We start from the raw sequence: 26,521 nt of genomic DNA, 5'->3' as shown, positions 1-26,521 counted from the left end.
TCTCTGGCTCTGCAGGGGCTAAAGGCCAGGTGCCCATTAGCAATTCACTGTCTCATACCACCAAGAATATTCCAGAGTGCTTCAGCAGCCAGTGCCTCTTCCCAAGGAACTGTGGCAACTGGAGCTCTGCGAAGAGAACAGAAGCCTCCTACCAACTCTCAGCACTCTTAACAAACAACAGTTCCCACAATTATTTGGGGGTGCAGTGCAGGTGGGGACCTATAGTACAGTGGTATGCATGTCTTCTCCTAAGTATACTAAATGGGACTAAATCCCTGGTAAGTGGGTATAGCATGGCAACCTATGCTTTGGTTTAGGGTTAGGGTTAGGGGGAAACAGGATTCTTTGACAGCTGTATGGCAGGCAGAAATTCAACAGGTGAAGCATTTTCTCATATGGAAATACAACCATGTGAATATTCACAGAATTCACCTGTTAGCTGCCTGTCAGCCATGTGGAGCATTTCACAGGCAGTTTCTTGAGAGGCTTTTTAAAAACAGGCGTGTTGGAATAGTGGAAGAAGCATAGGAACTGCCTGTCGCACATTTTTCTGCCTGTCAGCAGGCTTGTGGAACTTTCTAAAAAGGTGGGGACAGGCAAAGAAACATGGAAATCCTCCAGTTAGTGCTGTGTTTGTTTTGCTGCCTGTTGGGATGTGGAGCAAGCAGCTGCTTGAAGGTGCCTCTGTTGTACATTATGCAAGTTTTATTGTGATATTTTTCTACCTATTTTCTTCATGCTATTCATAATTTTATGAATCCCTAAGTCATCTTGTTTTCTTAACACTACCCTCATCTTAGGCAAGGTGCTTCAACTCTTATAAGAAACGGCTACAATATTTAGGCGTTTTCAGTTTACTGGACATTTATCAACTACAACATATCACTTCCAGCAATAGAAACACATCCTGTAACTCCAGATACGTTTCTGGAAGCAGGATTTGATGATACAAAACTTTCCTTTCCTACCTATTATATCACAAATTATGTCATGGTAGGTTAGTAAATCAGAAAAGGAACAGGGCAACCCCCACTTACCCGCCTCCAGTGCCTCCATTTTTGCTGAAGTGACTTCGTGGTTCACTCGAAGCCAGTTTGAGCAGTTCATTCCATTCCCGCTCCCATTCTTCTTCTGTGTAAACTAACCCTGACTAGGAGAGAGAGGAGAAGGCAGTTCAAGAAACAAGGAGACAACTGTAACTTATACATTGTGCCTTGATTTGTATCTTTATTCCTTGAGTTAAGAAATCTCTGAACTCACGTATGCACAAGTTCTCTGGAACCTGAGAGTACAATTGGTAAGGCTCATTTGTAGTATTCCTCCCCCCCCCCCAATATACATTAATTCAGCTGCTTTTAATGACCAAAGTAAGCCACCCCACTTTGAATTATCATAGAAACAATCTTATTTGGTTTCTCTTATAAATATTCTTCTGGAAGGAGGGCAGAATAAAAAAGCTTAAATTGTGTGTGCATGTGTGGAAGCTGCTATCCTATGCTCCACTACTGGGAGTAAGTCCTGTACATATATTGATACTGATATCCTAGGAAACATGCATAGAATTGTGTTGTCAGTGTCTCAGACTTCCAATGGTTGTCAAAGCAGACTTTGCTGTGCAAAAATGCCCATTTGCACCAAGTGTTTAACAAAATGTTCCTCCCAAAATGTTTATTTAAACAGCACAATGACATCATACAAAATAATTTAGAACAGAACAGAACAGAGAGGGAACATTTCTGATACTGAAAGTTGAGTGGTATAAACTAAGTGTCTCAATGTTAAGTGAAAGATGCAAGGTAATGGACTGTCCTGCAAATAATCCCCCCCATGGATTATGAGGACTAACTGAAGATATCCAGTGGATGGGGAAAGCACTCTGTCCATGCTCAGAGTCATTCTTCAGCATTCTGTCACAAGCATCAGGCACTAATAAGGGACTCTATGAGGAAGCCATAGTGAGTATGGCTTCAAAATTAAGATTGATAAATTCTTGATATTGTACAAACCTCTTTATTCTGCTGTGTCTGCTGCCACCTCCATCTTCTCTTCAAGGCTTCCCTTTCAGCACCACTTCGCATCATTGTGTAAAGTGCTTTCCGTAATACAAGGTCCCGGTCATGAAACCCCCACATTCCTAAATGCAAAAAAGTAGTGTGACAAGAGCAAGTATGAAAACAGGAATAGCACAAAACACACATGAAGAGGAATTAAGGCTTAGGTGTAGTCATTTGCATGGTTCTCCTAACTGGAGTTTAATTCCCTTTGATTATGTTTAAGCATTTCAAATGATAGGTGCAAACATTAAATAAGTTAATACAGGGCAATACTGAATTCAAAGCAAGTTTTAGGAAATGTTCTTTAGAAACAATGAAAGAATTGAGTTGCCTGATGCACAACTTTGCCGGAAGGAAACAAATGTTCTTGATTTTAGCCTCAGAAATGTGGAGTACTATTGGTGGGCCTTGAATGACTAATGATCACTGGGGGCTCTTTTGACTGTTTTAGAAATAATGACCCAAAAACCTAAGGGCTGGCTGTCTTGCACAAGAGAGGGATGAATATCCCCTGGAATCCAAGTTCATTATAAAAGAACTTGGATTTGCTATATCTGAATCCTAAAAATACTACCAGCCACAGGCTTGCAAGCTTAAAAACCAGCAAATTATTTGTGCTTAATGCACTGAAATTATCTTAATTCAAATAGAAATAATATTCTGATTGCTGCTTTACCAAAGGATGTCTTTCTTTAAGCTCAGGTCAATTTGTGTCTGGCATTGTTGTGTGTCCTGGCCCTTCACCATGGCTGCTTGGGTTAAAGTCTTGAACGCTTGTCTCAGGGGGAGCTGTGGGTATTCTCTGCAGGTCTCTTCCTCAGGGCTCCATGCCATGTGCCTTCCCCTTCCTTCCCTGTGTATGTTGTGTGCTCCAAAACAATGGGTGGAAGGAGCATAAGGGGGACCGAGCTGCCTGTAAGGATGCCTCAGGCCTGGCGGTGGGCAGTCTTTGAGGTACTGTGGTGTCATCCTACATGTTGTGACGCAGGGGAATGTGCTGGGAGCTCCCTCCATGTTAGCAGCATTTCTGGCAGTAGAAGTTTCCAGAGGCACTTGGGGCAGGGGGAGAGGACATGACAAACAGCATCTTCATTAAGACAAACGTGTTTCTTCTGCAACTTGAAATCTACTTTCTTTTTTATATATATTGATGCTTTTCCTTTTTTCTGTTGTTAATAATCATAGGGCTACATTTTACACGAATAGAAAACAAGCAATGAGAGAAAACAGACATGAAGTCCATTTAAATTATAAGTTGAATATAAGGTGGATACTGAGAAGCAGAAACAGGTGCAGATGAGGGTGACCAAGATGATAAAGGGTCTGGGAACCATGCCTTAGGAGCAGCCTGGAGAAGAAAAGACTGAGAGGTGATGTGACAGCCATCTTCAAATATTTGAAGGGCTGACACATGGAAGATAGAGCAGGCTTGTTTTCTTCTGCTCCAGAGGATAGGACCCAAACTAATGGATTCAAATTACAGTGGCACCTCGGCTTATTAACAGCCCTGTTTATGAACGATTTGGTTTATGAACTCCACAAAACTGGAAATAGTGTCCTGGTGTCCACCTCGGTCTAAGAATGGAATCCGAATGGTGGAAGGTCACCGGCGGTGGGAAGCCTCATTAGGGAAAGCACACCTCGGTTTAAGAACGGTTTTGGTTTAAGAACGGACAAGAAATGTGATTCCTACTAAACATTTGGAAGAACTTTCTGACTGTAGCACCTGTTTAAGAGTGGAAGAGACTCCACTCTCCTTTGTTGGGTGTTTCAATGAGGGTTGGATGGTCATCTGTCGGGGATTCTTTAGCTTTGATTCTTGTAATGCAAGAGGATGGACTAGATGACCACTGGCGTCCCTTCGAACTTTGAAATTCTATGATAAACATTTTAGAAGATTCAGGCCTCTGCCTGCAATTCTGTTCTTGACACAATCTTATTAAAATAAATGGAATATTTGTCCGCATCAGGTAACTACTTTATGAATATCAAATGCTGCTCCCACAGATTAAAAAATTAATTTGCTACTGTACCTTCATCAGTGCCAGCAAAGTGGTGTAGCATCTGTCTTCCATAAAATTGTACTGACCAGTGACATATCCAATGTAACTCGTGTGTGTGTGTGTGTGTGTAGAACACCTTTTTATTTCAACGTAGCCCAGTTCTATCTTGAAATTTAAAGAAAACGAGTGTGTCCTTATCTCACTGATCCTTACAACTGCTCTGTGAAACAGAAAACTGAAGCTGAGAGGTCCCGTGTTGCTTTCAGCAAGTCTATGGACGACCAGAGATGAGTACTCAGACCTCACAGAACCTAGTCCAAATAGTCACTTACTATATATCACAGTATCATTTGCTAACATGGATAAGAGGAGACCCCCCCCCCAACATTGTGTTTGTACACCATGGGGTCCACATCTTGTTCAAGTGAGGTTCTTTCAATCCTTCTGAAGGAGAAAGATTGAATCTAAGCATTGTAAGCAAGACAGAGAGTTGTCCTATTCTTTCATAATGCATTATTTACCAGAAGACCTACCCAGGGAAGCCGCATGCAAGAGGCAGTTGCCATCCCCTGTGGTTGCCAGGGGGAGAAGGCGTTTACAGCTTGTACACACTGTGGACCACCAGTTAAGACGACCTGAAAAATGAAAATTAATTTAAAATGTAAGGACACTGCCAACATTAAGCACTTTGGAGTCCTGTTGATATTAAAAACAAATAGCTTAATCTTTTCAACTGAAATCAATGGTTGTGGTCGCAATAAACTGAAATTTGGCTAAAACAACCTATAACATGAAAATGTGTGGCTATACTTAAACCCAAGAGAATTTCAGATCCTACTGGAAGTCTATTTTCCCTATATCCCAAAAAGCATATAAATTGTAGCTATATTAATAGGTCGGGTTATTAAAAACACTTGGTAATCGCCACATGTATTCAACAAGCAGCAGCTAGCACACACTTCACATGCCTAACCATTCTTATGAAATCTAAATCAAGAGTGCACAAGGGAAGCATAATTTAAAGTGGGTTGGGCTGCCTTTGGGAGTGATAAAATTGGAAGTAACATATCCTCATTTTTAGCAACTCCTTTTTTGCAGACATGGTGAAATAACAGACTATCACCTGCACCATGCAGAAGATTTTGACAATAATGTAGGCGTGGTAAGAAAAACCAAGGGTGCTGCATAAAGGAGACATATATAATCCATATAAAATCTATACATTTCTTGATATGAGTTTTATAGTGAAGAAAGTAATAGCTAAGAAAACAAATCTAAGGTGGGCTGCCTGTTACATTTCAGAGTCGATATAAAGCACAATTCTCTTGTGTTAAGAAATAGTTTTCCAAAGAGGTCATACCAGCAATGTCCATTCCTTCTATGACTTAGCAAAAATGGTTTCAAAGTTGTAAATGGTGGCACTTACATTATAGCAAATCTTCCCAATTTTAAAAGCATAAACATGACAACAGCTGGACATATAAAGTAATGGGGTCCTTTATACGTCCAGCTGCCCTTTGTCAACAACAAATTGTCACTGTTTTTTGTGTTTAATATATGCTACAGTATATGGTCATTTATGGACCTAATAGGTATCTAAAGCCATTTGCACATAACAAAATGTATATTTTATCAAAATAATTGTTGAACTGAAATACAATTGGAAATGTACTTGGGGTTCCCAAGAGAGTGAGGCCCTAAACTATAGCTTATTTAGCTTATACGTAAATCTGGCACTGATGACAACAAATACTCAACGAAGCTCTTGCTCTTTGGAATCTTGGGGATGTCCAGTGTACAACCTGATTATCTCTTGGCTCAGGCTGACTGGACAGAAAAAGGAGTGGAGGCGGCTTACTACCCTTGAGGGTGAGTTTGGCCCTAGGGTTCAGAATAACACCTGAATTCAACAGGAAAAATGCTGACCTGGGTTTGGATTCAGGTTGAATCCTTTACAACCCCCACTTGCCCCAGATGACTCTTCAGGACAGTAGAGAGTGGCCTTGATGGTCCTACATATGCACAATAACATTCAGAGTTGTGTTGTTCATGCAAACTACATATCCCATTATGCCATGCAAAATACATGGGCAGAAACATCAAGAATCTCTATGCAGGCTGTGGTTTACATGACACATTGTTTCACATTCACAATGGGAGTTAAAATGCCATCAGTTCTGAGAACTGGCAGAAGCAGATCTTCAGTAAGTTAGCACTTTACATATAAACCCTAAATTATGAAGGAGACCTCACAGTTGTAGGTCATCTTCTAAGCAAAGGCCAACATATACCATTGACATTATTCAAAGGTGACTGGGATCTATCCAGATAATAATGATGGGAATTGAGGAACGCATCAGCTGTGCAGGAATCCATCCTGTCTCCATCTTCTTCATCTGTTGCAAGTTGCCCTAGGCTGGACTTTCAATAAACAGTCCCTATGTGTTCAAGAATTGTTCCGGGGATGGAGAGTGCAGAGGTGTTGCCAATGCCTGCTGCTATGGCATGCTGAGACTTTGCTGAGACAGCAGAACAACATAGATATATATAGATTATATAAAACCTTTTAATCTATTATTCTGTCTAATTAAATTATTTAGATATTCTTCTACAGTGAAGTTGCAGGAGCATAAGAATTTTCTTACTCCAATAGCGGCCACAGAACCTCTAAAGCAGGCATTCCCAAAAGGTGGTATGGGGGCCAGCAAATGTTCACAATCTTCATTCAGGTCGTCCACTGCATGTCCACATTATATATTCACATCGATTTTTACATTGTATTTCTATTGTTTTTAATTCCTTAAATTGCATTGTATTGCAGCTTGAATTCTATAGACTGCAAATTGCATTACACTAAAATGCAATGTAAGAAACAAAAGAAGCAATAGAAATACAATTAAAAACCATAAAGCATCAAGCACAGCCCACTGCAGTGGCTACAACAGGCAGAAAAATCATTAAGCGGTCTGTCGAGACCACTGGCAATGTTTAATTGGTTGGGGGGGTGCTTTGGGGACAAATAGGGTGTGAAGGCAATGGCCACCCACTGGAGTGGCCCATCCAGTACTCCAAGGTACGCTGTTCCAATGAAAATGAAGTTTCTATTCACAGTTATCATGACTAACAACAACTGAACAATATATGTATCATTAGTCATTCTGAATTGAGGCAATTTGTGATAGCCCTGACTGAACTAGCCAACCTGCATGCTACTGCAGTTATTTCAGAGATTTCTTATTTCTGCTGTCATATAAAACACATTTGTTTAATCTTTTTTAAGCCATCTGAATTGTTGGGTTACACCACATACAATATTATTAAGAAATTCTATATGTAGCCACACAGCACTCAAAATCAGCTTACAACCTAAATGCAGCACCCATCAACTGCTATTACACAGACTGTGGTTTGCAAGGCAGACTTTGTGTTGTGTTCCTGAGTGACATCTTAATATTCTGACAGGGGAGGGAAGGGGGAAATCAAGCAACGCTGATCCTTTTCTGCCAATCCACAGAATGTTAAAGGCAAAGGTACCCCTGACCATTAGGTCCAGTCACAGACGACTCTGGGGTTGCAACACTCATCTCGCTCTATAGGCTGAGGGAGCCAGCATTTGTCTGCAGGCAGCTTCTGGGTCATGTGGCCAGAATGACTAAGTCGCTTCTGGTGAACCAGAGAAGTGCACACAAAAACACCATTTACCTTCCCGCCGGAGGGGTACCTATTTATCTACTTGCACTTTGATGTGCTTTTGAACTGCTAGGTGGGCAGGAGCTGGGACCGAACAACAGGAGCTCACCCCATTGCCGGGATTCGAACCGCCGACCTTCTGATTGGCAAACCCTAGGCTCAGTGGTTTAGACCACAGCGCCACCCGCCACAGAACATTAGGAATGTACTAATCATTGTGTGAAGAAACACCTCCCCTTGTCTGTCCTAACTGTCAATCTGATTCACTGTGCAACTTTTAAATTATGAGAGAGGGGGCAAGGAAGAGAAAGAAACTCTATCTCCACTGTCTTCATACATTCACATTCCTTTCTCACACTCCTTGTCTGTATTACTCTCTTGTCAAAATAAAAAAACCCAATCTCTATACCCTTTACATGTAGCAAAGGTGATCTAGCCCCTTCACCATTTTAGTTGTCTTTGTTTTCTACTTTCACCAACTCTACAGTATTGCGTATGTATCTAAGATGTAAGCAATCAGCTCCAACAATAATATGGGCTTAAAAGAGTGGTACAGAAACAAGAAGGCCAAACAAGCCAGACTCTCTTGTCTTAAGTATTTACTCACCAGTTTGTTCCAGAGCGGCCATGGTTGCTTGCTCAATCAAGTCCCGCTCAATGAAGCTTCTAAAGTCTTCACTGTAAACACTAAGGTCGGGGAGCTGGAATGTGTAGATGGGCATCTCCAAAGGGAAATGTTCATTGTTGCATTCACTGGCCACATGGGACCGCGCAAGGGAGACTATGGCTGAGCTGGCATGAGAAATTCCTCTAGACAGCCTCTTTTCTGTGCAGGAACAAAAGAAGGGGGGGGGGGAATGAGACAACCAAAGCAATTCTAAATGTTTTTACTCAGAAGTAAATGAGCGTGATGGGGCTTACTCCCTAGCAAATGCCTTTAAGATTGTACTCCCAAAGTACTTTTACCCTGATGGAGACAATGATCTCTTCTCTCATCTGTGCTATATTCTTGCTCTCAAGGCAAGATGAAATAGAACCCCGTGACCTTTGATTGTAGTTTATTAAAAGGACTGTTTTATTAAAAGGACTATACAATGTTAGAGTGTACAATGTTAGAGTATACAATGTATACTCTAACATGTAGGCATGTATACAATACCTACAACCAAAATAAAACAGCATAAAATACACTAAAACTTCACAGTAACCAGTAGGATATCACAAAATACATCATCAACAGCTATAGGTTTGTGTGAAATGGAAAGAAACTGGAATATCAGTGAATGCCTTATTTCAAGGGGTAGAGCATTCTACATTGCAGACCATGCTCTGGGTGGCCACAATACAAATTTCAAAGGCTTGCAGCAGCACTAAGAAGACCTCCTCAGATTACATCGGCAACCAAGCAGGTCTGAACAGGAGAATGCAGTCTCTCCTGTAACCTAGTCCCAAGTTTATGATGAATCATCACTTTCTTTGTGTTCCCTGAGAGTATATTGCATATGTCACAGCTCCAGTGTGGAATAAATTGCAGTGGAAAATCAGTACACAAGTACTGAAGTCCCCCACCTCCCAGCAAGCCAAACTGGAAATCCTGAGAAGCTGCTCCTTAATCCCTATCTTGAAATGTCACTAGTTAGTTAGGATCCTGTTTTTATATAAGATAGTGAAAGAAGTCTGCTTCTGCAAAATCTGGCTTCAGAGTTATCATGATTTTCTGGAAGAAATAGGTACTAATACATCATGAAATGTATTAAATAATTATTCAGTAATTCACTTTCAACTTTCCTAACAGATCAAATAAAATTCATCACAAAGTCACTCTCTGGCACGACAGCACAACATCAAATAGACCAAAGCTGGCTTTAATCTGCAAATAGTTGAGTAGAAGTAACAATCGTGCTCAAATTTGAAGGCAGCTTCTGTTTTTTTGCCTGGTGCTGTGGACTCAGATGACATCTGCACATACATGACTATCAGAAAATACTGTACATCGCATCTTATCCACAGCAAGTGTTGTCTGACCTTTTCTAGTGAAAAGCTCTGAGCCTGCTCAACTGATTTTTATTCACAAGGATCTGAAAGCCCATGGCATAAACACCGTCTAGTGCCATTTTATTTAGTGCAAAGTTGCCTGCGGGTCTAGGAATTCTCAGTTGCCTCTGACTTCATAGCTGCATGGTCTAAGGCAAGGATGGGAAACCTACATCCCCTCCAGCTGTTGTCGGGCTCCATCTCCCAATATGAGCAGATCCAGTAATAGAGGATGATGGGAGCCAGAGTCCAACATCTGGAGAGTCAAAGGTCCCCCATCCCTGCTCTAAAGCTCCTCTCTAACATCCCAGCAGCTGAACTAATGGCATCCAGAGCATTGGTTATGTTCACTCAGACCTTGCCTGCTGTTTGGGAATCCTAGCAGTGTATATCAAGGTAGTGAATTAACTCTTTGCTATGGTGGGCTTCTTACTGTGACACTCGGTTTCCACTTCTCAATTTTTTATCTTTACAAAAGCATGTGAATTCTTCACTTCAGCTTTTAAAGAATCCCTCTTTCTTTTTTTACCCAATTAAAAAAAAGTGGCTTTGAGTAGATTTTACACATACCTGCCGAGTTGAATTTCACTATTTTTTATAAAATACCTTGAACACCAACAGGTATTTAATAATATAACTATATAAATAATTATTACTAGTACTATTGGTAAAGACCACTACTGCTGCTTTTTTGCTGATAGAAAAAAACCTCAGGATTCTACTTATATAAACCAATTAGGCTCATATAAATAAAAGTTGTTCCTATTAATACCCAAGTAAATGGCATCAGAAGCTAGTAAATGTCTTTTGTAATCGCTAGCTTACATAATAGTTTGTTCTGAGTTTTTATGCCCACCCTCTCTTTGGCAGAAATCTGAAACTCTTTGGTAATGGAGAAAAAGAGAGTCCTATCTTACAACATGTGTCCAACTGAAAACCTAACATCCATAGTTTTGACAAACTTGTATGTTGCCAATGCTGAATCTATGAAGGTATATCAAGGGCAGGATAGTTTTGGAGTGGGCCAAAGCACTTTACCTTGAGCAATGTCATCCTGTCTTTGAAGTGATGGTCGTTCACTCTTGTTCACCTGTTGGGAAGGATCCGTTTCCTGCTGCGGCTTAGGATACTTCCCTTCGTTGAACGCTTGTGGCAGATTAGCTGTATGAACCTGCCTAAGCTGCTCATAGTCACTCAGGGCGGCAGTCAAATCCCAATTTTTGCCTAAGAATGAGACATCACAAGAGCATTGTTAACAACTTCAACATGCATGGAAGAGTGACTGGTGTTTGAAAGTATCGAAGCAGTGGCAACTGTTCTGTATTAATTAATCTGGAGTAAAAAGGTGCCATGTTCTGCCTGCACACCAAAAACAGTGTCTGCTTGTGGAGTTTCATCTTTTATCATCCTACTGAAAACCTCTCTTTTGAATTGGAGTATCAAGTGAATATGAAAGCCCTGCCTTTAAAGATGTCATCTCCAGAAAATCTAAATTTAGTGAGACCAGAATTAACATAGCTGTTACCAATGCTGTTTTTCTTGAAAAAGAGGGGTTGGAACTCACAGTGAGCGCCTCCCTTATTATCTTATAATGTCAGTGGAGACCACCTAAGAGGTGCAGGAACTGAGCTTTGGTGACACCAGTAACAAGTTATTTAAAGAAAGAAGAGTATGAGAGAAATCAAAGCACTTTATCTCTCCTAAATGTTTTAAAATGATACATTTGGGAAGGAGGGGTAGGGGAGAGAGAGAAGGAAAGCTGACAAACTATAGCATCTCTACCATTACCAGCTTTGTGGTTCTGGATCTGGCTGTATCTTCTCAGGCTTTGGAGAATTCTTGTCAGAAGTCTAAGCTTCTTATAAGACTTCTCTAAAAAATACTTAGAAGACTCAGCACATTCCAAATTATGATGAGCATGTTTTGCACACCATTAAGCATATTTCAGCTTTTCAAGTAGCTATGATTTTTCAATTTATTTCTGGTTACTTCTGTAGTCATGAAAATAATGTTATGTTTTAATAATAATAGTGTTTTAATATGGCAAAGAGCAAAGTGCCATGCTTATGGTATACACCCATGGTTTTCAAACATTTTACCTTCCGAGAACCCCTTCCCCATCATCTTGTCAAGGTCACTCCCTGGTGTCTTATAAGAGGATTCTAGGGCAATTTCTAAGGTGAACACATAATTTGCAACAGCCCCAGATGAGTATGATGGGCCTTGCTATTGTTCTGGTTAAGCTGATAATGTGACCCAGAAAAGACTCAACACTTTTCTATAGCTGCACACCACAGGGGGGAAATGGTAGCAATGGGTAATATGTTTTTTTCTGAGAAGGTTGCCCATCATTCACCTAGAAGTCCTAGAACAATTTTGATAAGAATCACTGCTACAAAGTGAATGCCCTAAGGAGAAAACATTTACAAGAGGTACAGTAAGTAATATTTACAATAAATACTTAGTGCAGTACTAGCAAATTATCTGTCAGTTAATCGTTGGACATAAAAGGTAAAGGTAAAGGGACCCTGACCGTTAGCTCCAGTTGCGAACGACTCTGGGGTTGCGGTGCTCATCTTGCTTTACTGGCCAAGGGAGCCTGCATACAGCTTCTGGGTCATGTGGCCAGCATGACTAGCAAACCAGCAAACCACAGCAGCACATGGAAACGACGTCTACCTTCTCACCAGAGCGGAACCAGAGCGTGATTTCAAACTGCTAGGTTGGCAGGAGCAGGGACCGAGCAACAGGAGCTCACCCCCATCACGAGGTGAGCTCCCAGCACCATCCACGAATCCCCATCACGGGGATTCACAGATGGCGCTGTGGTCTAATTGCTGGCCATCCTTAGTTGCAAATAAGCACAAAGAAGTTAACTGAAACTGAAGCAGGGGATGTGTTTAAAAAAGATGGTGGTTATTAATACATGCAATAAGGAAAGAGCAACCAAAACTTCATTAAATTCCCTTTATTGTTGCAGATCATTTCTTTAAAAACAAATAAATGCTATCTTAATATCTACCTTGACAAACTGGTTTGAAGAACAACAATGGACTTTCATGGAAACTAATTTGGAGGGCACTTCAAACAACATTCCAGCAGACAACAGGGTGCTCCTTTTATTAAGGTGGAGTTTGCTATTTTGCAGAGGCTGTGCAGTTCTCAGTATTGTACAAGACTGCCTCACTTCAATGGGATCTGTACTAAATATGGTTTCACTGGATGTATATTTTGTACATATAATTTTTAACAGCACGTGGCAGGGTTGTTAGCTTGAGCAATCACCCATGAGAATTGTGGCAGTTTCTGATGAGCCATGATCATTAACGCCTTGCACATCCATGTTCTTTTGTGCTGCAAAATAATCTAATTTTGGATTTCTGTGACATAGCTAAAAACAAGCACAGCAGCCTGTGACATAAATTCCCTGAAGGAAACTGTTTATATCTGATCGCAAAGGCGGGGGAAACCCTCTTTGTCTCCATGGCAGCATTTTAGAAGGTGAAGAACTCACCATCACACTTTTTCTCCTGGAATAAGGAAGAAGAATTCTCAGACTAACTATAATGAAGGAGGGGGACCTTCTAAACCTTTTTATTCCCCGCAATCAGAACTCTCTGTGTGGCAGTGGGGGGTTATGACTTAACCACTCCCACATTTGTGATTCTGTTATCATGGAGGTAGGAGACAAAAAACATTTGACGTTTTTCATGCTCATTTTTATACATCTGTTAGTGTGTTACCCCACTTCCTACCACATTTCCTGTTGAAACATTCAAGAGTTTGCTTTTGCTGTGTATCAGCAGTCACATACAAATATCAGAAGCCAACCACAGGTAGGAGTGCCTTTAAGGCTGCACACCGTTAAAGCAAGTTTATATCTCTGAAAGCATTTCTAGAGTACAGATTGTTAGGGAATGGCACTACAAAACTGCTTAATGGAAAATGTGTGACTTTTCAAAAGGTTATTTAAAAATCATCAATTCCTTTAATAATGAGAATGGAACTTTGCAAAAATGCAAGGGGGAATGCAAGGGGGGGAAAAATTCTTTAAAGGGAGCGCTGAGCAGAGCCTGTATGCATCCCAGGCTCTGCTCAGCGCTCCCTTTCAGGAGCCGCATGGAGCATGTGTGTGGCGCTTGCAGGCTTTTCCCTGAGGAGGGAGAATGGCAGCCCCAAGGGGAAAGCCCCCAAGAGCCACACACACACACTCCGCGTGGCTCTTTAAAGGGAGCGCGGCTCTTGGGGGCTTTTCCGGGAGGTGGGGGAAGGTACAGAGGGGCTAAGCCAGAAGCTAGAACAGCGAGAGGGAGCGCTGCGCAGTACTCCCTCTCGCTGTTCTAGCTCCTGGGATAGCCGCGCAGCCTGCATTCGCTCCATAATTTCCCCACACATTTTCCCATACTTTTTAGGAGGGAAAAAGTGCGTCTTATAGAGCAAAAAATATGGTAGGTTTAAAAATACACTGGAGCCTAAGCCAACTACCTTGAGAGACTTTTTTTGTTGTAGGGAAAAATGGCATTTATATAATTATTTAACATGTAACAATAACAACACTTTATTTTTTTATCACAGCAAAAGCTTTGTTATTCCTAAGGAAAGAACTCAAGTAGCATTGTTATTTAGTTGAACAGGACGCTGATGCAAAGAGTTGCATGGGATAAGCTACCTCTGCCAAAAAAGCAGTCAGAGTAAAGGACATATGAGTAATCCTTGGCTCTCAAACCATACAATGATTATTCGTTTCCATCAAAGCATAATGCCTTTCATTTTCCTCTATTGAATTAGGGCATCATTTACACCAGAAGGATGAAAGCACTTAACCATCTTCCAAAGCACAGTCAGAAATCACCAGATTCCCTCAAGGCAGCCTCTTGAGAAGACCATCTTCAAAAACAGGCTGACAATGAGACAATCCTTAACACTAGTTTAGATGCTGACATTTATTTTAAATGGCAATTTTAAAAAGCTGGCTGACGTCAGGTCCCCCCCCCCCAAGTCACTATTATTTAAATGTTACTTTCATTTCATTCTAGAATTATCTTAACGCTATATATTAATAGCCACTCCAGATTTTTATTTTTAAAGAAAAACCTCAGGGAAAGCACATACACTATGGACTGCATAGGACTTCTCTTGGCACCAGCAAGAGAATATTCTATGTGTAAGACTTGTAAGAATGAAATGCACACTGACGGGCCTTGTAATAATAAGTCACCTCTGCATTTTATGATGAAAAGAGGAACCATCTTTCTTTTATTATTCCAATCTGGCTCTGTTGGGTTAGAATTTAACATTATTTGATATTGTAAAACCTGTTCAGTTATGGCAGAAGTCAGTCCTACTATTCAGTATGTATTAGCTCAGGGTTTATCTTTTTTAATGGCACATTTATTCGCAAATTACTTTGCAGGGTGTTTAAATGGAATGAACATGCAGTTTCAAATACAACATATGTTATTGTTGACAGTCAAAAGGAATAAGAGGGGGAAAATAGAAGTATAACGTTCTGTACCACCTATTCTAGCTCAGTTTTTTAAAAAATGACTCAGAAACCTTTGCCTAAAATGTTAACTGGCTTAATTTAAAAAAATAAAATAAAGAGATGAGAACAGTAAATGCAGAACGTATTTGTGTATAACACAGCCTGAGCTCTGGGTTTTATAATGAACATTTTCATCTTAAAAAGCAAAAAATAAAATTAGAAATGTTTTGCACATATCTGATAATTTTGAAGCACACTTTTACATACATGTTTTGATTAATCACTTATTTAGATTCATTTCAATAATTTAAATTTATTTTGATCCCAAATTAGACAAATACAACAGAAATTCTATTCCCAAATTCTTCAGATGTCAGGTTACGAAAATAACCAGGAGGGCTGCATTTTCAATTTATCTTGACCAGAAAAAGAACATGAAATATTACTCTGTTGGAAAGGTGACACACTTTTTAGCTCTCATTGATATTGACTGGCAGAAAGCCAGTGTTGTGTTGACAACACGGGATAAGAAAAGAGCATTAGTTAATGGCTTGTAAATGAGGTAGAAATTTTGACATATATGTCAAAAACTACAGGTTTCCTGACAATTCAAAAAGGAACATTTCACATTAAGATGTTAGAAATGTGTACATTCTGATTAGCAAATATTTCATTCCTCAAATTTCTTTAAAATGTTCAAATTCTAGCCATGTTTTAACATTCATTTCTTAAGAAGAAGATTTCCGTATCACCTGAATAGCTAGCAGAATAATGTTGGGCATGATTTACCATATTTTTTTGTGTATAAGACACCCCCCTATTTTTTGGGACTCAACATTGAGAAAATGGGGGATATTGCCCCCGTGTATAAGACTACCCCCCTTTTTAACATTTTTTTTAGTAAAAAACACCCCCTAGTTTTATACACGAAAAAGTATGGTAATATGCACCGTTACCTGTAGGTGGAAAACTGTGCCTGGGTCTATCAAGTGTGTGCTCATTGGGGGTATACAAAGATGGATTACCTAGGTATTAACTAGTGCTGAGTCAGTTCACCAGACTGTGGTCATTCAGGCTCCCTTGTGGCAAATTGTACCTACCTCAATTAAGCAATATATTAAGCTGGAGGTGGGTGATAATTATTCCAAGTAGCAGGTGGTGATATAGTTCTGATACAGATGGCTTAGCGCAAAAAAGAACAAATGTATCATTCGCTGATTTAGACAAATGTGCTCTTTTTGCCATTTAAAATTAATGTGTTTTTTTAAAAAAAAATATGCTGCAATATCACAGTGATTTCTTCACTAAGTTTGTTAGAACGTGACTTTCCTCACAAAACCCAAGAAATTATAACCAGACTCAAAGTGCCAATACCACAATTACTCTGCCGAGGATATATGAGTTACAGGTCAATATGCAAATGCTGGGAAGAGGATTTGTAAACTCTTAAATCAGTGGCAAATACCCAGAGTGCTGATTGCAGGCAATTCTCCATTTGTGCATAATCTACTTCCTTGTGAATCACGCACACTTGCAGTGCCAGGAGCTTGGAAGTGGAACCCAGAAGTGGGGAGCACCCAGAAGAGCCCTCCTGGCTTGTGAGATCTTCCCCAGAGCCGGAAGAGGACGTCCTCTTTGGGATCTGGGAAGGGTTTCCATGCCATCTGGAGCCGCAGCGGGGCATTGTTTGGCTACTCAGCTGACGCACGGGGAAGTGACTGCTGCTGCTGCTGTGCTATGTGAGGAGGCTGAGCAGCCTCCACAAAGCCCTCTGTGTCAGGGACTGGCTGGATGATGAGGAGTGGTGGGAGGAACCAGCTGGAGAACCGCCAAGGGAAAACCCAGAGGAGAAAGGCTCAGAGCTCAAGGATTGGTGGTGGGACACCGAGGAAAGGTCAGAGGGAGAAGAGTGGGAGGAGTTGTTAGATACTGAGGGAGCAACAGGATTTAGTGAGCAGGGGGAGCCTGTGACAAGCAGCAGTTCTGACTCGGAGGCCGAAGCAAAGGAGATGGGGTAAGAGGCTGCAGAAGAATACAGGGAGCCTGCCTCTCCTACTGTGACAAGCTCCTCTCCTCCCTTGTCTCCAAGGTCACACAGAGTGATGTGTAGAGCGGAGCAGAGATTAGAGATGCGCAGGCACAGTTTAAGACTACTTCGGAAACATCCAGCAGAGGAAGAGCCTTAGAGGGGGTTGAAAGCAGGGACCATCAGTCCTAGCAATTGCTCTACAGGGGCAAGAATTACTGCCATTTATTTGAATAAAGAGTTAACTTCTCTGACAAAGTCTGCTCCTTGCTTGCTGACCTGCATCTGACTCCAGCCCTGACACGCTGCATCCTCTATTGCCTCTAGGGAGGGTCTCCTCGCAAGCCACTAAGATACTCCAGGGTGCTCCCCACTTACGTGCATTTCACTGATGTACATGGAGGCCCAGAACGTAACTCCCGCGTAAGTGGGGAGTCGCCTATACATAACTAACAGTAGTAATATAGAAAACAAATAAGTCAGACACATTGGTATGCCAAGGATAGTTACTTCTAGGTTAAGTCTGTCCTGGGAGGTTGAAATGTTCCCCCCACTGGGAATTTGAATTTAGGACACAAATCTGACATCAGAAATGGCAATATTCAGTTTGCATTTCCTTTCATTTTTATTTCAACCTCCCATCACATTCTGTAAAGGTAAAGATAAAGGTACCCCTGCCCGTACGGGCCAGTCGTGTCCGACTCTAGGGTTGTGCGCCCATCTGACCTAAGAGGCCGGGAGCCAGCGCTGTCTAGAGACACTTCCGGGTCATGTGGCCAGCGTGACAAGCTGCTCTGGCGAGCCAGCACCAGCGCAGCACACGGAAATGCCGTTTACCTTCCCGCTATAAAGCGGTACCTATTTATCTACTTGCACTTTGGGGTGCTTTCGAACTGCTAGGTGGGCAGGAGCTGGGACCGAATGACGGGAGCTCAACCCGCCGCGGGGATTCGAACCACCGACCTTTCGATCGGCAGGTCCTAGGCACGGAGGTTTTACCCACAGCGCCACCCGCGTCCCTAATCACATTCTGTAGGTGACCATAAAGTGGCCTCCCACTGAGTTCAATGGGGCTTACTCTCAGGCAAGAAGGCACAGGACTGAAGCCTGAATGATTAAACTTGAAGTCATTAAATGGCCACATTCAATTCCTAAAACACAGCAAAGTTCAGATGAAGTTTTCAAAATTAGCAAATTTATTCACATTTGATAAAATAATCTGGTTTTATACTGAAATAATTATCTACCAGAGTCTGTGATAAAATCAATAGTTACATTAAACATGTGCACCACAAATATTCCAGAAAGGCAGCCAAGATAGTCCACTGTACTAACACAACAGAGAGCCCACTTTGCCATAAACATGAACTGGTTGCCTAAATTGCTATGGACAGTTTCTGTAGTAGTCTATACTTTTCAGAAGTGGACTGCCAATATTGAGTCCAATCTAAGATGTTCTCTGTGGGGATCCAGTGTTGTCTACACACTACCACCAAACGAGGACAGAGCTTACTTCAAAGTTCTTCTATACAAGTCCCAACACAGTGAATGGGAACAGCCATTCAGCCCTTGCAGAGCAGCAAAACCCATCAATGCTAAAACTTGCACATTTTTTTTTTTAAATCAGGGAACCTATTCATATTCCATAGCACTCCACATTGTTCTCAAAGAAAGTGAAAAAAGAAACCAAGAAACTTCCTGAGATCTCTGAAATAACAGAATCAAAACCAAAAAGCTATCCTTCATAAAAGTCCAACTTCCATCTTGGCCTGATGAAGGAAAGTCCTACATCATGGGATCAGGAGTGTATAAAATAAGAATCTTTCCACAGAATGGAGAGAAGGAAACCTATTGATTTGTTTGTGTCTGCTACAATCAATTTTGGTCTCCATACTGTGCTTGTAAGTTGCAATGGATCACTTTTGTAAGGAAAGCTAATATTTATGAATTATTATTTATTAAAGTCACTAATAAATGAAGGCGATGATGAGGAATCATTTCCTGACATCCATTAGTCTTGAGCTTACCTTCTAGCAAGTCTCTTGCCAAACCCGGTTCTGCCCCTGTGGACCGAACAAAGTCTGACAGGACCGCATCCATATCAAGAGTCATGGGATCATGTAGAAGTACTGCTGGATGTGCAGCAGTGGCAGGATTTGGCAACAGGCTACAAGACATCCATCTAGAAAGAGAAAAATAAAGTCATTATATAGAAAAGGTTATCAAAAGGTGCCATGTCAACTTTCTAAGTTTGGAATGCTGACAATCATTATACATTTTTAAGCATTCTTGCTGCAGTCGCTGTCATTGTTCCATTTCCAGCCAATGTTATCATACCCAAACCCATCATGCACACATTCTCACATCTTCCACCCCACAAGATTGTTATTGGTTGGTTAAAATAAACTGCAAAAATAAATTCTGCTCTGAAATACACACTCTTTTTACAGGTCTCAGTTAAAGGCAGCAGTGCAGAGAAAGATTGCTCTAGACATGTACTTAAGCAGCATAGGCATAAATCAATTCAGAAAGAGTTATAGTTCTATATACAACCTTAGATAATTCTTGTAGGGATTACTGAAGTATTAAAACAGGCAAAACTACTACTACTACAGGCCTTGCCCATAGGCTCACAATCTTATCATTTCATTTATCAGTCCATGCCTGGATGTTTTGCTTGCATTGAATTCCAAGTTTCCTTCCATCTCTGCTGAAGTGTGATGACCACTATCATTTTTCTCTTCCAATGCAGAGCTACTAATTCTTTCATTGCAAGGCCTTTCGGTCTCGCTAGAGTTTTCCTCAGAAGCAACTGGTGACGTCTGTTTTGTCAGAGAGGGAAGATTCACCAGACTTTTGTACAGCCATGTTAGGGAATCTCTTCTGAGTATAACAATGATAGCAATCATCAGGAGAATGGTGAATACTATTCCCAGGGCAATTCCCAGATTGCTGCTTCTCATATTAAAAGTGTGAGGTGGCTTTGTAATTGAGATGGCAAGCTTGAGAGCCCAATGCTGTATACAATGATATTTATCTCAAGGTAGCACTCCTTGTTTCATTGTTGCACTCCCCTTGTTGCATCACAATCAAGTTTAGGAGCAATATGATGATATGTCATGTCAGTACATGAAAGATACTATGCTTTGCTTCTCCACCAAGCCATGGCCCAACCACCCAGTGATGACCATGGGAAGTGAAACCAACTACTTACAAGATTAAACTAGCCATTGTCACACTCTAGTATTTAGAGTGAAACTGTAGACTCATTTAGGGGAAAGGTTTCGTTTTTATTAAAAAAAACAAACCAAAACAAAACAGCAACAGCCAAGCATTGTAGGGCTCTTTACTGTCAAATTATGTAGTCCAGTTCATATTAACAGTAATGTATTTTATTGCTTTGTTATTAAGCACAAAGAATGAAGTTCTGGCCCTTTAAATGTGTAGTTATATAAAATATCACCAACCAACTTTAAAAATATGCAGAGCCTTGAGTTACACAGAAACCACAGATGGTGTAGCTCAGTGGCTTTGAGAATGAACTGTGAACCAAGAACCGTTTGATCTGAAGTCTTGGATCTAACTCTCACGCTCAAAGATAAACTCGGTAGATGGCTTTAGGCATATTTACAACTGAAGAGCACACCCTTCATTTGAAGATCACAGGGAGGTTTACAAAATAAAAACACAAAAATACATATCATAGTAACAAACAAAAAAGTAATTTCACACATACAGTTTAGAAGGCCATCAATTGTTTAATAAGCCAAAGGCCTAGAAGAGGAATGTTTTTGCCTGGCGCCTAGACATAAAATGAAGGTGCCTGGCGAGCCTCCCCAGGGAGAACATTCCATAAGCAGGGAGCCACCACAGAAAAAGCCCACAAAGAAGAGCCTCAGATGATGATTGCAGGGTCCGGACTGGTTCATATGGGGAGAGGTGGTCCTTGAGGTATTGCAGTCCTGAGCCATCTCAGGCTTTATAGGACAAAACTAGCACTTTGAATTGGGCCCAGAAACTAATCGGCGGCCAGTGCAGTCAGGCCAGGATTGGCATTATATGCTCAAACTGTCTTGTCCAGTGAGCAACCTGGGTTCTGAATTCTGTACCAGCTGAAGTTTCTGAACCGTATTCAGAAACATTACATATAATGTGTTGCAGTAATCTAACCTAGAGGTTACCAGAGCATAGACAACAGAAGTTAGGCTATCTCTGTCCAGATAAGGTCACAGCTGGGCCACCAGCCAAAGCTGATGGAAGGCATTCCATGCCACTGAGGCCACCTGAGCCTGAAGCAACAACAGATCCAGAAATGCCCCCAAGCTACATAGTCACTCCTTCAGAGGGAGTGTGACCCCATCAAGAGCAGGCAAGCTTCCATCCATCTGGTCTAGGGACTACTAACAGTGCCTCAGTTTTATTTGGAATAAGCTTCACTTTGTTGGCTCTCATTCTGTCCATTACCAAGGCAAGACACTGGTTCAGCACTTCAACGGCCTCACTTGCAGATGTAAAGGAGAAATAGAGCTGAGTATCATCAGCATACTGCTGACAACGTACTCCGAACCTCCAGATAACCCCACCCAGCGGTTTCATGTAGATGTTAAACAACATGGGGGATAGGAATGAGCTCCGAGGAACCCCACATTGAAGGCTCCATGGGGCTGAAAAGCATTCCCTAAGTAACACCCATCCAAGTAGGACTGGAACCACCACAATGCAGTGCCAGCCACCCCTAAATTGGACATTCACTCCAGAAGGATACTGTGGTCAATGGTACTGAAAGCTGTTCAGGAGTTAAGGAGTATTAGCAAAGACCCATTTCCCTGTTTGTCTCCTGACGGAGGTCACTATGCAGGGCAACCAAAGCAGCTTCTGTGCTACAATCGGGCCTAAACTCTGATTGAAACAGATCTAGAAAATCAGTTTCCTCCAAGAGCACGTGGATCTGGGATATTAGGCAATAATTATTCAAATCAGATGGATAAAAATGGTTTTTTGCAATAAAGGCCATATCATTGCCTTCTCAGTGAAATCCCCATGGCAACACATAAGTGTTTATTTTAATGCTTATTTTGTTACATGTGGAGTAATTTATTGTTTATATATTTTGCTTTTCTTCACCACAACCAAGGGCGGTCCCTTAATACTCCCTTAATATAAAATATGTAAGCTATAAATATCTTCATAATTTAGAAACATTATAAAAATACAAATAAAACACAATGAAGGCTAAACCAAATCATTAATTCTTTCTCTTTCTCAAACACACATAAACACACAACTCTTCAAAATCTGATAACAGATAGCATGTGTTTTTCAATTAAGAGAATTTATAGGCAAATAAAACTGGTGGTCATATTGCCACTATGCACAGAAATAATATCTATAGCAATTTCTACTTCTAGAGCAAATTAGTAGGAACCTAAGAGCTGCTCTTCTGGATCAGACCGATGGTTCACGTAGTCCAGCGTCCTGGGGTGGTGCTACACTCTTATAGACTCTCCTCCTCCCCAAAGGATCCCAGAGAGGTATACAAAACTCCAGTAAAACATACCATGTAACAGCATAAATTTTAAAACTATAAAACTGAAATTATCACAAAATTACCACTGCAGTAGACCAGACAGCTTTTTAGCTCACCTACCCCGAAAAGCCCCAAAGAGAAACCAAGATGTCTTCACTTGATCTTAAACTGTCAACAAGGGAAACGACTGCACTTCCAGCAGCAGGGAGTTCCACAACTGGACACCCCAACAGAAAAGGCTGTATCCTGTGTCATCGCACAACGGGCCAGAATTGCCAACAGGACCACACTGGCCAACTATACTTCTTCCCAAATCCCACATGTATAACTCTGAACTTACATGAATTATATCAAATAGAACAGAAAACTTTAAGTAAGCATAAAACCTCAGTAATAACCTAAAATAAATGGAACACCTTATAAGAAGAGTGCAGACTGTGCACATATCAAGTTAATCACATAATAAATTCTGTGCACAGAGTTCTTTCTGAAGAGGTAGGAAGTCCTGTTTCCTGTGCACAATGATCTAGTTGTTCTCAACTTAAGTGATGCAATGTGTGTTCAACAACTACCGCCAGCTGTCTGTACCATCCAGTTGCTGAGAAAAGCAGCAATCGCACCAGTATGTGAGGGTGACTCATTGGAATAGGGGCTGGTGTGTAGGTAGCTAATGGAACTAATAGTCACAGCTGAGGAAATGCAAGCACAATCTTTTTCCATTAAGATATTGCTGTAAAGCAAGAGCTACCTGCTTCTCTACCCCACCCCACCCCATCTGTACAACACACACACACAACTTAGCATTATTATTATTATTATTATTATTATTATTATTATTATTATTATTATTATTATTACCGCACCTTTTCCCTCCTAAAAAGTAAGGGGCGTGCGTCTTATGTGTGTGCATCTTATGCAGCGAATGCAGTCTGCCCAGCTATCCCAGAAGCCAGAATAGCAAGAGGGATCGCTGCTTTCGCTGCGCAGCGATCCCTCTTGCCGTTCTGACTTTGCTTCGCTGGAGAGGCGCTTCGCAGCTTTCCCTCTCTGCGCAGCGCCCCTTCAGCGAAGCAGGAGGAGAAACGGAGCCCCTTCCATTTCTCCTCCCACTTTGCTGGAGAGGCGCTGCACAGAGAGGGAGAGAGTATTTTTTTTCTTGTTCTCCTCCTCTAAAAGTAGGTGCGTCTTATGGCCGGGTGTGTCTTATAGAGCGAAAAATATGGTGGTTTTTATTAAATATTTTCTTGGGTTACAAAAGTACGTACATCGTCTCTATTTTCAGATCATAAAGTCTTTTCTACAGATCCATGTGAGACTTTAATGCTGTATACAGTATAAGGTGGGGGAGAGAAGAACGGGGGGCGGGGAGAAGAGGGGTCGTAAACTTTCATTCTTAGTGTACTGTCAGTGTCACATGAGTGCGGTGCTCTTTCTATTCATTTATTGGGGGGCAGGGCCTGGTTGCTTGCCTTCAGTTGACTGCAGGGAGTTTTGTTTGCGTGTGTGAGGGGGAGGGGTGGTTGGGTCAAGTTAGCCATATCAATTCATATGCTGTGGGTGGGTTCTTGTTGTTGTTTTGTTCGGCTGTGTAATAAAAAGGAGTCACACTGGGGTGGAGGCATCCCCTTTTGTTTGTCCCATGCTAGATTCAATTTGATGGTTAGCTTTTCTAGTAAGGCTATTTCCCATACAGTTTCGTACCACCGGTCTGCCTCCACTCCTGACAGGTCCCTCCATTGTCTAGATATGATGCTCCTGGCTGCTGAGAGTAGGTGGCTTATGAGTTCTTTGCAGTGTGAGTGTATTACTGTATTGGAAAATATTCAGTAGGGTTAGTTCTGGGGTGGCTTCTAATACCTGTCTAGTTATTTTGCATTTTTCCTATAGGACTGGTATCCAAAAGGTTTGGATTTTGGGGCAATCTCACCACATGTGAAGATATGTGCCTGTAGAGGTGCAACCTCTCCAACATTTTGGTGATGTTCCTGGATGTATCAGTGCCCAATTCTGTGGTGTTAGGTAACGTCTATAGATAAGTTTCAAGGTGAGTTCCCTTCTTTTGGCTGACATGGATTTCAAGGGAGGTTTAGACCAGTTTAGTCCACTGGTAGGGTTTATTTTGTAGCCTATGTCATGCTTCCATTGTTTTTTGATTGAGATGAGAGGGGTTATGGGATTCTGGAGTAGTATTTTGTATATTGTGGATAGAATCCACTTGCCATGTCCTTTTGGTGTCAGGAAAAGGTTTTCAAAGGTGGTCAAGGGCCTAGTGGCTGCAGTTCCTACTGCTGGGTTGTTTAAGAAGGCGTACAGTTGGTAGCGTGTTATCCAGGGTATTTGGGTGTCCCCTAATTTGTCTTGTATTTCTTGTAAAGACTGTTCTCCAACTGGAGTGCTCGCAGGCCAGTGTTTCCCAGTTGTCAGTGTTTATACTACATTTTTTTTAAGATTTGCCTTGAGACAGTCTTTAAACCTCTTTTGTTGACCACCAGCATTATGCTTTCCATTTTTAAGTTCAGAATAGAGTAGTTGCTTTGGAAGACGATCATCAGGCATCCGCACAACATGACCAGTCCAACAAAGTTGATGTTGAAGAATCATTGCTTCAGCACTGGTGATCTTTGCTTCTTCCAGTACACTGATATTCGCCTGTCTTCCCAAGTGATTTGTAAAATATTTCGGAGACACCGTTGATGGAATCTTCTGAGAAGTTGGAGATGGCGTTTATAAGTGGTCCATGTTTCACAAGCATAAAGGAAGGATGGTAGTACAATAGCTTTGTAAACAAGCATTTTGGTTTCCCTGCGAATGTCCAGTCCTCAAACACTCTGCACTTCAGTCGGGAGAAAGCCGCACTCACAGAGCTCAGGCGATGCTGGATTTCGGCATCAGTTTCGGCCCCTATGGAAAGATAGCTGCCCAGGTAGGAGAAGTGATCAACATTTTCCAACGTTACACCATTGAGTTGGATTTGTGGTGCTGCAGAGGGGTTATTTTGTACAAGTTTTTTGTAAGCTTCTGCAAAGATATTTAGGATGCTTTGGAGGTCATCCTCTGAGTGTGCACACACTACGTTGTCATCAGCATACTGAAGCTCTATGATGGAAGTTACGGTATCCTTACTCTTTGCTTTCAGCCTGCTCAGATTGAAGAGCTTTCCATCTGTTCAATATATGATTTCTACTCCGGTGGGGAGTTTCCCCTCGACAAAGTGTAGAATCATAGCAATGAAAATAATGAATAGAGTTGGGGCAATAACACAACCCTGTTTAACTCCTGATCCCACTGTGAATGGTTCATTTTGAGAGCCATTGTTAGCTGCGATTGTTGCTGTCATATTCTCATGGAGGAGCTATAATGAAGCTATAAATGTAGCTTAATCCTAGTGGTGAACTCAGTAAGACAAAGCCTGTAGAAACCTAGTTTTCGGCTCCAGCAAAACAGAGAGATCCTGAGCAGCCACATTATACACCAGGAACTTAGATTAAATCCCAATTTTGGAAAAGGGATAAACACAAAATAATAGTCAGCCTATGCTAATGTAGTTCCACAATGTATAGGCCTGGTTAGTGGGAGAGTCAGTTTGGAATAAAAAAGAAGCTTAGTGTTTAGATTTAAGTCACTGTAAAATCAGACTGGTGTATGTTTCAGCTTTTAGTTCAGCATAAAACCAGCTAAAAGCCAGTTTGGTCTGCCCGCCCC

General features: G+C 41.4%; 1 protein-coding gene across 6 annotated transcripts in view; it reads right to left on the bottom strand.

Annotated features, from left to right (window-relative positions):
• Positions 1 to 26,521, bottom strand: part of OTUD7A (OTU deubiquitinase 7A) — a 129,923-nt gene that overhangs the window by 37,042 nt on the left and 66,360 nt on the right. For 5 of the 6 annotated variants that reach the window (XM_081887632.1, XM_081887633.1, XM_081887636.1 and 2 more), the window contains 6 exons: positions 19,320 to 19,474; positions 10,820 to 11,005; positions 8,355 to 8,573; positions 4,591 to 4,692; positions 2,007 to 2,134; positions 1,038 to 1,150 (listed from right to left, as the gene is read on the bottom strand). In XM_081887632.1, the coding sequence (XP_081743758.1) occupies positions 1,038 to 1,150; positions 2,007 to 2,134; positions 4,591 to 4,692; positions 8,355 to 8,573; positions 10,820 to 11,005; positions 19,320 to 19,470 (899 nt within the window). In that variant the 5' untranslated portion in view covers positions 19,471 to 19,474. Of the gene's footprint in view, positions 1 to 1,037; positions 1,151 to 2,006; positions 2,135 to 4,590; positions 4,693 to 8,354; positions 8,574 to 10,819; positions 11,006 to 19,319; positions 19,475 to 19,956; positions 20,252 to 26,521 lie in introns of those variants that run through there. The other variant, XM_081887637.1, reaches the window with a different exon arrangement.

This window comes from Podarcis melisellensis (assembly GCF_964234715.1).
Source record: "Podarcis melisellensis genome assembly, chromosome: 14".
In the NCBI taxonomy this organism is placed as follows: Eukaryota; Metazoa; Chordata; class Lepidosauria; order Squamata; family Lacertidae; genus Podarcis; species Podarcis melisellensis.
Note: the sequence above shows the minus strand (reverse complement) of the source record. Positions and strands in the feature narration are given on the sequence as shown.